Source organism: Myotis nattereri (genome assembly GCF_964212035.1).
Source record: "Myotis nattereri genome assembly, chromosome: 13".
Taxonomy (NCBI): Eukaryota; Metazoa; Chordata; class Mammalia; order Chiroptera; family Vespertilionidae; genus Myotis; species Myotis nattereri.
Window position 1 is genome coordinate 17,133,392 of NC_138088.1, and position 11,471 is coordinate 17,144,862.

The 11,471-nt window shown below is 56.4% G+C and overlaps 1 protein-coding gene across 29 annotated transcripts in view; it reads left to right on the plus strand.

Annotated features, from left to right (window-relative positions):
- Nucleotides 1-10,018, plus strand: part of CAMK2G (calcium/calmodulin dependent protein kinase II gamma) — a 59,232-nt gene extending 49,214 nt beyond the window's left edge. For 13 of the 29 annotated variants that reach the window (XM_081104863.1, XM_081104843.1, XM_081104838.1 and 10 more), the window contains 5 exons: nucleotides 1,856-1,904; nucleotides 5,129-5,204; nucleotides 5,566-5,660; nucleotides 7,317-7,561; nucleotides 8,038-10,018. In XM_081104863.1, coding sequence (XP_080960989.1) covers nucleotides 1,856-1,904; nucleotides 5,129-5,204; nucleotides 5,566-5,660; nucleotides 7,317-7,549 — 453 coding nt within the window. In that variant the 3' untranslated portion in view covers nucleotides 7,550-7,561; nucleotides 8,038-10,018. Of the gene's footprint in view, nucleotides 1-1,855; nucleotides 1,905-3,083; nucleotides 3,198-5,128; nucleotides 5,205-5,565; nucleotides 5,661-7,316; nucleotides 7,562-8,037 lie in introns of all 29 variants that reach the window. The other 16 variants (XM_081104860.1, XM_081104835.1, XM_081104858.1 and 13 more) reach the window with 4 other exon arrangements.
- The last annotated feature ends 1,453 nt before the right edge of the window (nucleotides 10,019-11,471 follow it).

Consider the following 11,471-nt stretch of genomic DNA (forward strand, 5'->3'; position numbering starts at 1 on the left):
GGCAGCCTGCAGGCTGGACGTCAGGGCCAAGGTGTTTGCAGAGTCTAGGCCAGTGGTTGGCAAACCGCGGCTTGCGAGCCACATGTGGCTCTTTGGCCCCTTGAGTGTGGCTCTTCCACAAAATACCACATGCGGGCGTGCACATACAGTGCGATTGAAACTTCGTGGCCCATGCGCAGAAGTCAGTTTTTGGAAAGGAGATGGATGAAACAAGTATACAAGATGAGTGTGGATGGGGGAGGTGGAAGGGGTCGACCTCAGCGAACGTACCTCAATCAGATTGAGGACGTTTTTAGCAAAGGCCAGCTTAGGAGTACCCTAATTAAGTTAATCACAATGTACCTACCTGTATAGTTTAAGTTTAAAAAATTTGGCTCTCAAAAGAAATTCCAATCGTTGTACTGTTGATATTTGGCTCTGCTGACTAATGAGTTTGCCAACCACTGGTCTAGGCTGTTGGTTACTCCCTTCTTTTTCTTTTTTTAATACATTTTTATTGATGTCAGAGAGGAAGGAAGAGGGAGACAGAAACATCAATGATGAGAGAGAATCATTGATCAGCTCCTGCACGCCCCCTACTGGGGATCGAGCCCACACCCAGGGCATGTGCCCTGACCAGGAATCGAGCCGTGACCTCCTGGCTCATAGGTCAGTGCTCAACCACTGAGCCACGCTGACCGGGCAGTTACTCCGTTCTTGGTGATGCTGAGTTCAGGCTCTTCAGTCGGACAGGCCTGGGCTTGACTCCTGGCCCTGGGCCGCCGGACAAGACACTCGACTGCTCTGCCTCTCAGTTACTTTCTCTGTGAACTGGGGTAATAGTCACAGAACTGTCTTCCGTGACTGGCGAAGTGTAAATGAGAATAAACGTCCCCTCAGAAAACAGAGCAAGAATATCATCAGGCCCTGGGACATTCTCCGTGGCCTCAGCTTTATGTCCTCAATAACCTTGTCTCCTGTTCACTCCCCGTCGCAAATATTCATTGAGCCAAACCGCCCATACTTCTGTTTTATAGAAGTGACAAGACAAAATCCCTCTCCACGGGTGTGGGGAAGGCAGACAATAAACCAAAAACCAAATAACTAAGAGAAAGTCTAGTTGTGAGAAGTGCTATGAAGGAAATGGCACAAAGTCAAGAGTGAACAGGGCCTTTGATTACATGGTCAGGAGGTGATATTTGAACTACACGATAGGAGCAAGGCAGCCAGGCAAACTCAGGGGCTTGGCATGTATGCAGAATGAAGAAGTAGAAGAAATCAAGCAGAGATCCGAGCACGAAGAGCAAGGGGCCAGGGAGCAGGGTGGCAGGGAGGGTGGGGGAGTTGGAGAGGCGGGCAGGGCCTGCCCGCGAAGGACTCGGGTTTGCATTTTATTCCAGCAGCTGCAAGAAGCTGTTGGTGATTCTCAGCAGGGGGGTCACACAGTCCGAGGGACTCTGAAAAGCCCCTCTGGCCATGTCATAGGAGGCAAGGGGGGGAGCAGGGAGACCAGGAAGTGATTGTAGCAGTTCGGGTGCCAGATGTGGGTAGCTTAGACACATGTGGAGGTGAGATGGGATTTATTTTGGAGGTAGAATGGACAGATTTGATTTTAGATGGCATAACTGAGATATGAGAGAAAAACCTAGGAGGTAACTGTAGGTTTTCTCCCAGATGGCGGCATTGGTGGTGCCATTTACTGAGTTGGGGAGGGAGTTGGGACTCCTGAGTTTTGTGAGAGCCAGGCGGCCGGGGCAGGCACGGAACTGCCTAGGATCCCTCCCTGCGCGAGCACGGGCTCTGCTTTTGTTCTGCTTGGCTGCTCGGGTTTCCCAAGGGCCTGCTTAACTACAAGCATGTTCTTTCCGGCCTCCAGGGCTCCACGGAGAGCTGCAACACCACCACGGAAGATGAGGACCTCAAAGGTAGGTGCTGGCCCTTGGTGGGGAAGGGACGCCAGCCGTGTCCCAGGTGCCTCGGCTCCAGTGGAACACCTGCCTGTCTGCCCCCCGAGCGGAGATTGGTGGCTTCGTCTACTCCAGAGGAGGGCGTGGCCTAACTCTGCTCTCCGTGGGCCGCGATGGGAGGCTCCTGTCTGTTGTGGCTGGGCTAGGCAAGAGGCCTGTCTCCTCTGGCCTCAAGTCTGGAATAGCTGAACTAGAGTTATTTCCGAGCCTGTCCATGGCCAGGGCTCAGAGACCTGTACCTGTTGCAGAGAATGCTGTGTCATCCCACAGCAGGGACCCCTTGAGTCCCTACAGAAATAACCCACAAATATTGTGAGTTGTCAGTAGGGTAACCAGTTGTCTCAATACCCCCAAGGACTGAGGTGGTTCCCAAGATGTGCAGCTTCCTGTTCTAAAACCGGAACAGGCCTAGGCACATGGGGGGGAGTGGGGCACTCTCGTCACAAAGCCTTGGCACCAACCGTGGAGTCGGAACCCCACTTGGCGATGTCCTGGTGATGCTGTAAGGACCACCGGCCTAAGCATGGGCCTGGCCAGAGTGCCAGGGAATGTGGGAGGCATGGCGGCCAGACCACTGGGAGTCTGTCCTGCTCTTTGGTTTGGCCTAGAGTCGTTCCCTTTGCCTCGCTGGGTGACCTTAGGCCAGGCTTTCAGAAAACAGGGAGGAATGTCGCAGGACAGAGCGGAGAGAGCATGCCCAGGGGTAGCCAGGGGGCACCAAACCTTTGGGGACCCAAAAAATATAGAAGCATAAATGTGTACGACCGGAAAGAACAGTTGCTCAGGGCTGCTGGGGTGAAGGTCAGGTCAGCTCAATTCTGGTGATGCCGGCAGAGTACGTGGCTCCTTCGCTGCTGGGCTCTTGACCTGGTAGCCTAGCCCCCTAGAACATCTCCCCGGGGAGCAGGGACCCTTGGACAGGCTGTGTGAAGGCCCCTCTAGAAGCCAAAGCCTAGGTCAGTGCACTTTCCTGGGGCTCTTGGCTGGGAGGCCCAGTGTCCACAGCAGCCCGAGGCATCGCCTTGCCCAGGCTCCGCAGGGCCACGGGCGCGGGTCCTGTTCGGCTTGCTCGCTCACCTGCCTTGTTCTGTTTGTTTTGGCTGCTCTGCCTTGCCCTGCCCTGCCCTGGCTGGCTAGCTGCCCCGCTCCGCACTGGGAATGGCAGCTCGGTGCCCGAAGGACGGAGCTCCCGGGACAGAACAGCCCCCTCTGCAGGCATGCAGCCCCAGCCTTCTCTCTGCTCCTCAGCCAGTAAGTGTGAGGGAGGCACAACCTGGCGTCCGTTCCCTGGCTCCTCCTGAGGCCCCTCAGGGATCCCCCCAGAGCTGGCCGCCCAGCTCCGCCGTCCTATTGAGTGAGCTGTGGGAGCTCGGCCCCTGCTGGGTGGGGGAGCTGATTGGAGGCGCTGTTCACCAGGCCGGGGCGCCTGAGACCAGGGCCCAGAGACAGCGTCGGGGGGAGAGCACTGCATGGTGGGAAGGAGTAGAAAGTCACTGGGTTATGCGTTGGGTCTCACCTCAGCCCTGAGCCAGGAAGAAAGGCCAAGTCAGAAGTCAGAGCGGGTGGGAGCCGGGGGATGGGGAAGCTGCGATGGCTGAGAAACCACGTTGGGATATGGTGTTTCCTGGGCTCAGCATATCCTATGGAGAGCCTGGGGCTTGGGTGAGACAGACCTGAGTTTGAATCCCAGCTACAGTACTTTCAGAAATGTGTGCAGTAGATTAAACCTCCCAGAGTTCGTTTCCTCATCTGTGGAACGGGGATACAATGACCCCTACCTCATAGCATTCTGATGAAAAATAAATGAGGTGGTAGAACATGTTGACACGATGCCTTGCTACGTTAATGGCAGCTGGTATGGATATTTTTAGTGGTGTCTGTGTAGATCATGCCTTTGTCTGCTTCTTTTCCTCCTATCTGTCCTGTTAGAGTTTCTAAACACAACCCTCTTCACCCACAGGGCCCCAGTCAGGTCCGACAGATGGGTTTGGCGGGGTGGGAGAGGGTGTGTGTGTGTGTGTGTGTGCGCGTGTGCGTGCCTCGAGAACCTGGATAGAGCTCGCTGTCCCGCTAACCTGCTGCTTACCTGAAGGTGCTGATGGCGGTGGGCCCCCATCTGGCTGTCCCCTTGGCTGCCCTTCCCTCTCCCAGCTGTGCCACTGGGCTGTGCTCTTCTAATCGCTCACATGTGTCTTGTAGCCTCTTGCTCCTGTGAGGAAAGGCATGAGTCCTGGGCCAGCCCAGGTTCTGGTCAGGGTTAGCCCAGGCGCAGTCTGAGCCCTCCCCCAGCAGCACCCTCTGCTGACAGTGGTGCTCCCTGTAAGTGATCTGGCCCTGAGCCCAGGATGTCACCAGCAGTCCCTCGGCTTGGCATGGCTGGGGGCTCTGAGGGCACCAACTCTGCTTGCCTGTCAGTCTGTGCCTTGTCTTGATCTTCCTGAGGGACACATCCTGCCATGAGATTTAGAGCTTTTCAGGGCTTGTCCAGGGTAAATGGAGCTGTCTTTCTGGTGAGAGGCTCTGTTTACAAAGAGTGTTTATAGTTCCAAGATCCTTCATCTCAGAAAAGCCCTGTGGAGATGAGCAGGGGGAAGGGAATTAAGCATCCATCCTAACATTCATGCTTTGGGAGCCCTCATCCCTGGCTGGATTCTGCTCTCAGGCTGGCTGTTGCCTGGGGTGAGGTTCTGGACCACTGAGTGGGGGCTGGGTGGAAGTGGGGGGCATGGTAATTGAGACCTGACTGAGCCCCTTCAGGTGAGAGACGTCAGCCACACCTTGTCAGGAAACAGCCTTATCGGGAGAAGCTTCTTAGAGAAGCTGAACCTGCTGGAGATGGGATGCACACCTCTGCACGGAGTATTCATGATGTGCCAGGCTCCTCAGCTGTTAAAGACGAGTGTTTTCTGCAGCCTGGTTGTTGATGGAGAGGGAGACAAAGGCCAGAGAGCCATAACAAATGGGTGGGCCTCAGGAGGAGGGGGTCGTTAGTTCTACAGATGACAGGGGAGGGATGGAGACAGAGGTGGGCTCACTCTTCCTGCAAAGGGCCTTAATGACAGAAGAGGGCTGTCTTTGTCAGAGAGATCACAGGGGATCCTTGAAGACTGGGGAGGGCTCTCCGCCACTCAGGAGCTCCCCAGTCCCACGCAGGTAAAGTGCTGGATTTTTCCCCCCCACAGTGCGAAAACAGGAGATCATTAAGATCACAGAACAACTGATTGAGGCCATCAACAATGGAGATTTTGAGGCCTACACGTGAGTAGAGACCTAATTCACTGAGGCTCAAGTTTCTCAAGGCCTTTCCCTCCTCCCCAAAAGCAGCTAGGACCCTGGGGAAAGGGAAGGCTGGGCCTCGGGCCCAGTGTGCGAGTTAAACATCAGGCAGCTAGGTCGGGAGCCCTTCCAGGCAGATACCCTTGGTTGAGCCCTCCTGTGGTGTGCTGGCGGGCAGCAGGCTGAAGGGCAGGGCTAAGAGGCCTTAGCAGGCGTGCCCCTCAGATCTCAGCCATCTTGTCCGGCCTGGCCCAAAGCTAACCTGCAGGATAGACCCACTAATGAGGAAGAAAGACGAGTCATCCCCGTGGAAGACTGACAGGCTGCCTTTTCTTTTCTGCAGGAAGATTTGTGATCCAGGCCTCACTTCCTTTGAGCCCGAAGCCCTTGGTAACCTCGTGGAGGGAATGGATTTCCATAAGTTTTACTTTGAGAATCGTGAGTGGGTTCGTGCTGCTGATATACTCCTGCCTGCCCCTTCACCCCCTTTGCCTCTGTCCTCGCTCACCCTCTCCTCTTCCCCGCTGCCCACTTTCCTCGTACTTGACCTGCCTGCTGCACCCTGGTCCGTGTGCTTGCCTCCTTGTGCTCTGAGAATGGCCTTAAAGGGCGCCGTTGAAGGCCCTGCTCCAGAACCTGCGTGCCCCTTCCCTACTGCAGCTGCCTCGTGGCAGTGGTGGTTGCCACAGTCAAGGTCACTGTATTTCTTTAAGCCTCACTTTTTCTTTTTTTTTAAGAGAGAGGAAGGGAGGGAGAGAGAGAGAGAGAGAACATCAATCAGTTGCCTCTGGTACATGACTCAACCAGGGATCAAACCCACAAACTGGGTATGTGCCCTGACCGGGAATAGAACCTGCCACCTTTCCGTGCATGGGACGGTGCTCCAGCCAGCTGAGCCACAGCGGCCAGGGCAAGCCTCATCTCTTTTCAAGATGATTGGAAACCATCTGAGACGAAGTTAAGGTGGTCTCAGCGAGTAATACTGCTCTGTGTCTGCAGATGTCACAGTAAAGAAATTAAAGCCAGGATGAGAATGTGCAAGCAAGGAACAGGCACTGCTGGTGACTTGTGAGACTGCACGTTGTGGCTAGGGTCTTCCTGAGTATCGAGGGAGACGGGCGTCCTGGCTGGGGGTTGTGCACTAGACAGTCCACGAATCCCAGGGGACAAGAAGCTGAATAGTCACCTCCCGTCTTTCTCTCCACTCTCTAAGGCCCTCCTTCCTCCCTCCCTTCTTTTTTATTTCCTTCTCACTCTGTCCTGGGGCTTCCCCATCCTGCCCTGAATTTTATTTTGTTGCTGTTTTCTCTACTAACTACCATCCTCTCCACGTCTCAGCTGCAAATGTAAACCCTAGGCTCTCTAAGAAATTCTATTAGCCAGAAGCAATTCCAGGGTTTATAGAAGCTCTAGGGAAGTTTTCATGTAGCCCCTACCTAACATTTGAACTAAGATGTGAATCTCAATAAAAGTAACACAGTTGACAGTGTTTGCTGATAATGGCAATCTTTTGGCTTTCCCCCAGAGGATCCTGGGAATATCCTGAGCTTGGTGCTTTGATGATTCAATTTGAACTTTGGACCTTTTTTTTTTTTTTTTTTTAAATCACAGATCCATTTGGAATATTTTAAGTTCTTGATTTTACTCTATAGCCTTAATTGGCAACAAGCCAACCCTTACGAAATCTAAACATCAGAGGAAAGAGAAGAGGCTTTAGTTAAGAGTAAGATGGTCCTGAGCTCAAATGTTGTGTGATTTGGGGAAATTACTTAACCTCCTTGAGCCTGTGTCCTTACCTTATAATGAAGAAAATGGTATCAACCAAAGAATTACAGCTCATGCATGTAAAACCCCCAGCACAATATCTGATTAAAACAGTAGCTGCTGTTATCATTGTTCCCACCTTCCTCTTCCTTTTGGGTAACTGAGACTAATGTGATGAGGTTGCCTGGCCTCTGGAAATATATGGGGGACGTGGAGAACTCCCCGAGTGGTTGCCGAGAGAGGGTGAGACTTAAGTGCAGGCTGAGAGGAAGTGTCAGTGCGCGGGCCTGGCACCTTCCTACCTAACTCCCCCTGCCCTGCCCCCTGCAGTCCTGTCCAAGAACAGCAAGCCCATTCACACCACCATCCTGAACCCACACGTCCACGTGATCGGAGAGGACGCCGCTTGCATCGCCTATATCCGCCTCACCCAGTACATCGATGGGCAGGGCCGGCCTCGCACCAGCCAGTCGGAGGAGACCCGGGTCTGGCACCGCCGGGATGGCAAGTGGCTCAATGTCCACTATCACTGCTCAGGGGCCCCTGCCGCACCGCTGCAGTGAGCTCAGCCACAGGTGCACCTGGTGGGGGGTGGGGAGGGGCTGGGACAGGTGGGGTCAGAGGTGGTGGAGAGTTGGCCTTGAGGGAGGAGATAGGGGCCGCCCCGGAGGAATGGCAAGGGCTGCACGGTGTGGTGGTAACAGGTTCTGCTCTTGAATCAGACAGACTTGGGGCTAGTAGCTCCAGGCCTCCAGATGGGGTGGCCTTGGACAGGCTACCTCCTCCCCCTAAGCCTCGGTTTCCTCAGCTGTCAAAAGAGGGGCAGGGCGGTGCCTGTCTCATGAAGTTGTGAGAATGAAATAAGGCTTAATGAGTAAAGCATTTAGTCAGTGCTCAGCAAATGGGAGGCGATGTTATATTTCAATACTGGCTTCTCCCCCAGCCTCCACCTCCTCAGGCAGACTTGGCCACGTGTGTAGTGTAAGTTCCCGGAACTCATCTGTGTGTGTATTGTCTTCTGTTCTGTTACTATGTCTATCCTGTTTGACAGGGGCATTAGGAGATCCCAGCTGGAGGTCGAACCTTTGCAGCCAGTGGCTCTGGAGGGCCTGAGTGACAGCGGCAGTCCTGTTCGTTTGAGGTTTAAAACAATTAAATTACAAAGCGGCAGCAGCCAATGCACGCCCCTGCATGCAGCCCTCCCGCCCGCCCTTCGTGTCTGTCTCTGCTGTACTGAGGTGTTTTTTACATTTAAGGGGGAAAAAAAGAAAAAAAAGATTGTTTAAAAAAAAAAATGGAATCCATACCATGATGCGTTTTAAAACCATCAGTAGCCCCTGGGCTGGCAAGAAGGCAGGAGTTTGTGTAATGCCCATCTTGGCATGAGCAGCGGGCTCACTCACCAGCCCTGAAGAGGTGAGGTTGGCCTCTGGCCTCCATGGACTTAGGAGACCAGGCAAGAACTCTGACAAAACTTTGGGGGCCGTGATGTGATCGCAGCCCCTGAGGTGGCCTGCCCGCCCCAGGTCTAGGAATGGACTTCTTCAGAATTTGCATAGGCACCTGGAACGAGGCTGAGGAGAACACTGGCCATCAGACCTATTGGGAGCGAGTGCACAGCTCCCAGCCTGCAGCGGAGGCAGCTGAGACACAGTGGCCTCAGGACTAAGGGCCCGGATGTTGCTGTCCTATTCCACTCAGCGTAGAAGAGAAGAGAATTGGTGCTGCAGAAGTGTGTCCGCTACGAAGCCGACGAGAAACCTCGTGTTCGCCTGACATGTCCTCACCGACTCATCCATTTCCATGGGATGCGCAGTGCATGCGGGCCCTGCTGTTGAGGCCCAGTCCCTGCAGTGGGAAAGGGGGAAGGGTTGCGCTTTGCTCCGTCTTTGTTTTCTTACAACTGAGCAAGGAGAGAGCCAGACCCTCGTCAGCGCTCCCTTTGCTGCCTTTGGCAGTTTTGTTTCTGTCTTGCCTTTTCCTGGCGGTGGTCCCCGTGCTGACCCTCATCTGGGCCTGGGCCCTCTGCCAAGTGCCCCTGTGGGATGGGAGGAGTGAGGCAGCGGGATTGAGTCGATGGTTGTCTCTATGCACTCAGGCTGCCCTGAGGGCTGCCTCCCTTCTTCCTATTCCCTTGCTGCACGTCCATCTCTTTTCCTGTCTTTGAGATTGACCCGACGGCTTTGGCAAGAAGAAGAGGCGTCCTCTTAAAGAGGTCTCTTTACTGACCAACTGAAGTGTAGACTTAACTGCTGGACAATCTGCATGGGCATCACCCCCACCAACAACAACTGCATGTACCCCAAAGAGGTGTTCAGAACCACGACTCCTACCTACATTCATTGTCCCTCCTGTGCTCAAGGAGTTCCAGTCCAGGAGGGGAAGATCTATACTCTAAGCAGATAGAGAAGACAATGGAGGAGCAACTGGTCATGGCATTGGTGTCCCCGAAACAGCTGTGCAAACTGGTCTGCGCAATTATTTGCATTGTTGGGGGGGAAAGTGGGTAGACCCCAGCCGCCTGGACTACCTTCAGGAGGCAAAGCTACAGATGGACCTTGGAGCCAGCTGAGAAGAGAGCAAACCCGCAGGTGCTGGTGCTTGGACGTAGCCAGGCTCCTCTGAGCACCTCATGCATGCCCCAGCCCCTGGCCTGAGCCCTTTGCCGCCCTGCAGCCTGCAGTACCAGCACGCAGACACCTTCACCACGGGGTTTGGTTTTGCTGGCTTGAAGACAAATGGTCTTAGAGTTCATTAAGACCCATAGCTTCATGTGGCTGCTCCAGCTCCACTTCTTAGCATTCTTACTCCTCTCTGGGGCTAATGTCAGCATCTATAGACAATAGACTATTAAAAAAAAAAAATCACCTTTTAAACAGGAAATGGAAGGCATTTGATGCAGAATTTTTGCATGACATAGAAATAATTTAAAAATAGTTAGTGTTTGTTCTGAATGTTGGTAGACCCTTCATAGCTTTGTTACAATGAAACCTTGAACTGAAGATATTTAATAAAATAACCTTTAAACCGTCCACTGTGTTACTGCTGGTGGAGATGTATGGCCAGGGGCTTAGATTTTAGCAGCCTGGGTTACAAGGTTTCCACTCACTCCCTTTGGGCCCATTTTGGAATAAAACTTCATAAACTCATCCACCTGCTTACAGTTCACCGGCTGCCCAGGCGAGTTTGGGAGGGGGAGGGGGCATTTGGGCCCTTAGGTGTTGGGCCAAGGCCGGGCCCCGCCCCCCGCCTCAGTGGGCCGGCCCGGCTCCCCCCCCCGCAGGCGGAGTGGACGCGCTCCAGGCCCCGCCCACGCCAGGGGCCGCCCCCCCCCCGCCTCTCGGTGGGCCGGCCCGGCTCCCCCTCCGCAGGCGGAGTGGACGCGCCCGGGCCCCGCCCCTCGGCGAGCCGAGCCGGCGCTCCGCCGACTGTGCCAAGCGGCAGGGAGGGGGGGGTGCCTCTCCGCGGGTGGGGCGCGGGCACGCCGTCCAGGAGGCCGAAGCTCGGCGGGTCGCCGCAGAGGACCGTCCGGTCGCCCGGCGTTGAGCCGCGCCGCTGCCAAACCCGCCGGCGGCGGGGACCGAGCGGACCGCGCGGGCGCGGCGCGCCGCCTCCCCCGGGGGAGCGCTGGTTGGGCCCGGCCGCCGCGGAGCGTTCGCTCGGAGATGGCGGAGCCGCCGCGGCGCGGCCCGAGGCCCCGAGAGCTGGGAAGCCGGGCGGCCCGGGGACGCGGCGGGGCCCGGGGACAGCGGGGACGCCGCCCCGTCCGCCGGGTGAGCTGCCCTTGAGGACACCCCCGCACGGCCGCCCGCACTCCCTCCCCTCGCAGACTTTCCCTGTCGCCTCCAGACCCACCGCGGGTCGTCCCGGCGGCGCCCAGCGCGGCCCTGCGCCCCCGCCCGGCGTCCCCTCCACCCGCCGCCCTCGCCGTGGCCTCGGCCCCTCCGCGCCCGCAGACGGCTCCTCCCCGGGGCTCCCCGCCCAGCCCGGCCTCGCTGCACCCCGGCCCCTTCCCCGTCTGCTCACCTCGGTGCTCTCATCCACCTGTGACCCCCCCCTCCCGCCCCCCGCAGGGCCCTCCATCCGCGACCCGCGTCGCCTCTCGGGGCGTCCTCCCCCGGCGCGGGCCCGCCCCCCGTCCCTCTGGGCCCGTCACGGAGGCCCTCAGCCCGGCCCGATGACTCTTCCGTCTCCCGGAGAACCTCCCGCCGCTGCACACACGCAGCACCGCCCTGGCCCCGCGCCCCTCCTTCGCAGGCCGCGCCCCGACCCCAGCCGCCCCCCCCCACCCCCTCCCCTACATGTCGCCGCTTCTTCCAGGTCTGAAGCTGAAATGCAGGGGTTACGCGCACGGGCCATGGAGCTCGACAGGCCTGACTGCGACTCCCAGGTCTCCACCGACGGCGCTGTGTGATGCGGGGCAAGGTACTCGGCTTCTCTGAACCTCCAGCCACGTGCATGTACAACGGGGGTCACAGTATCTGC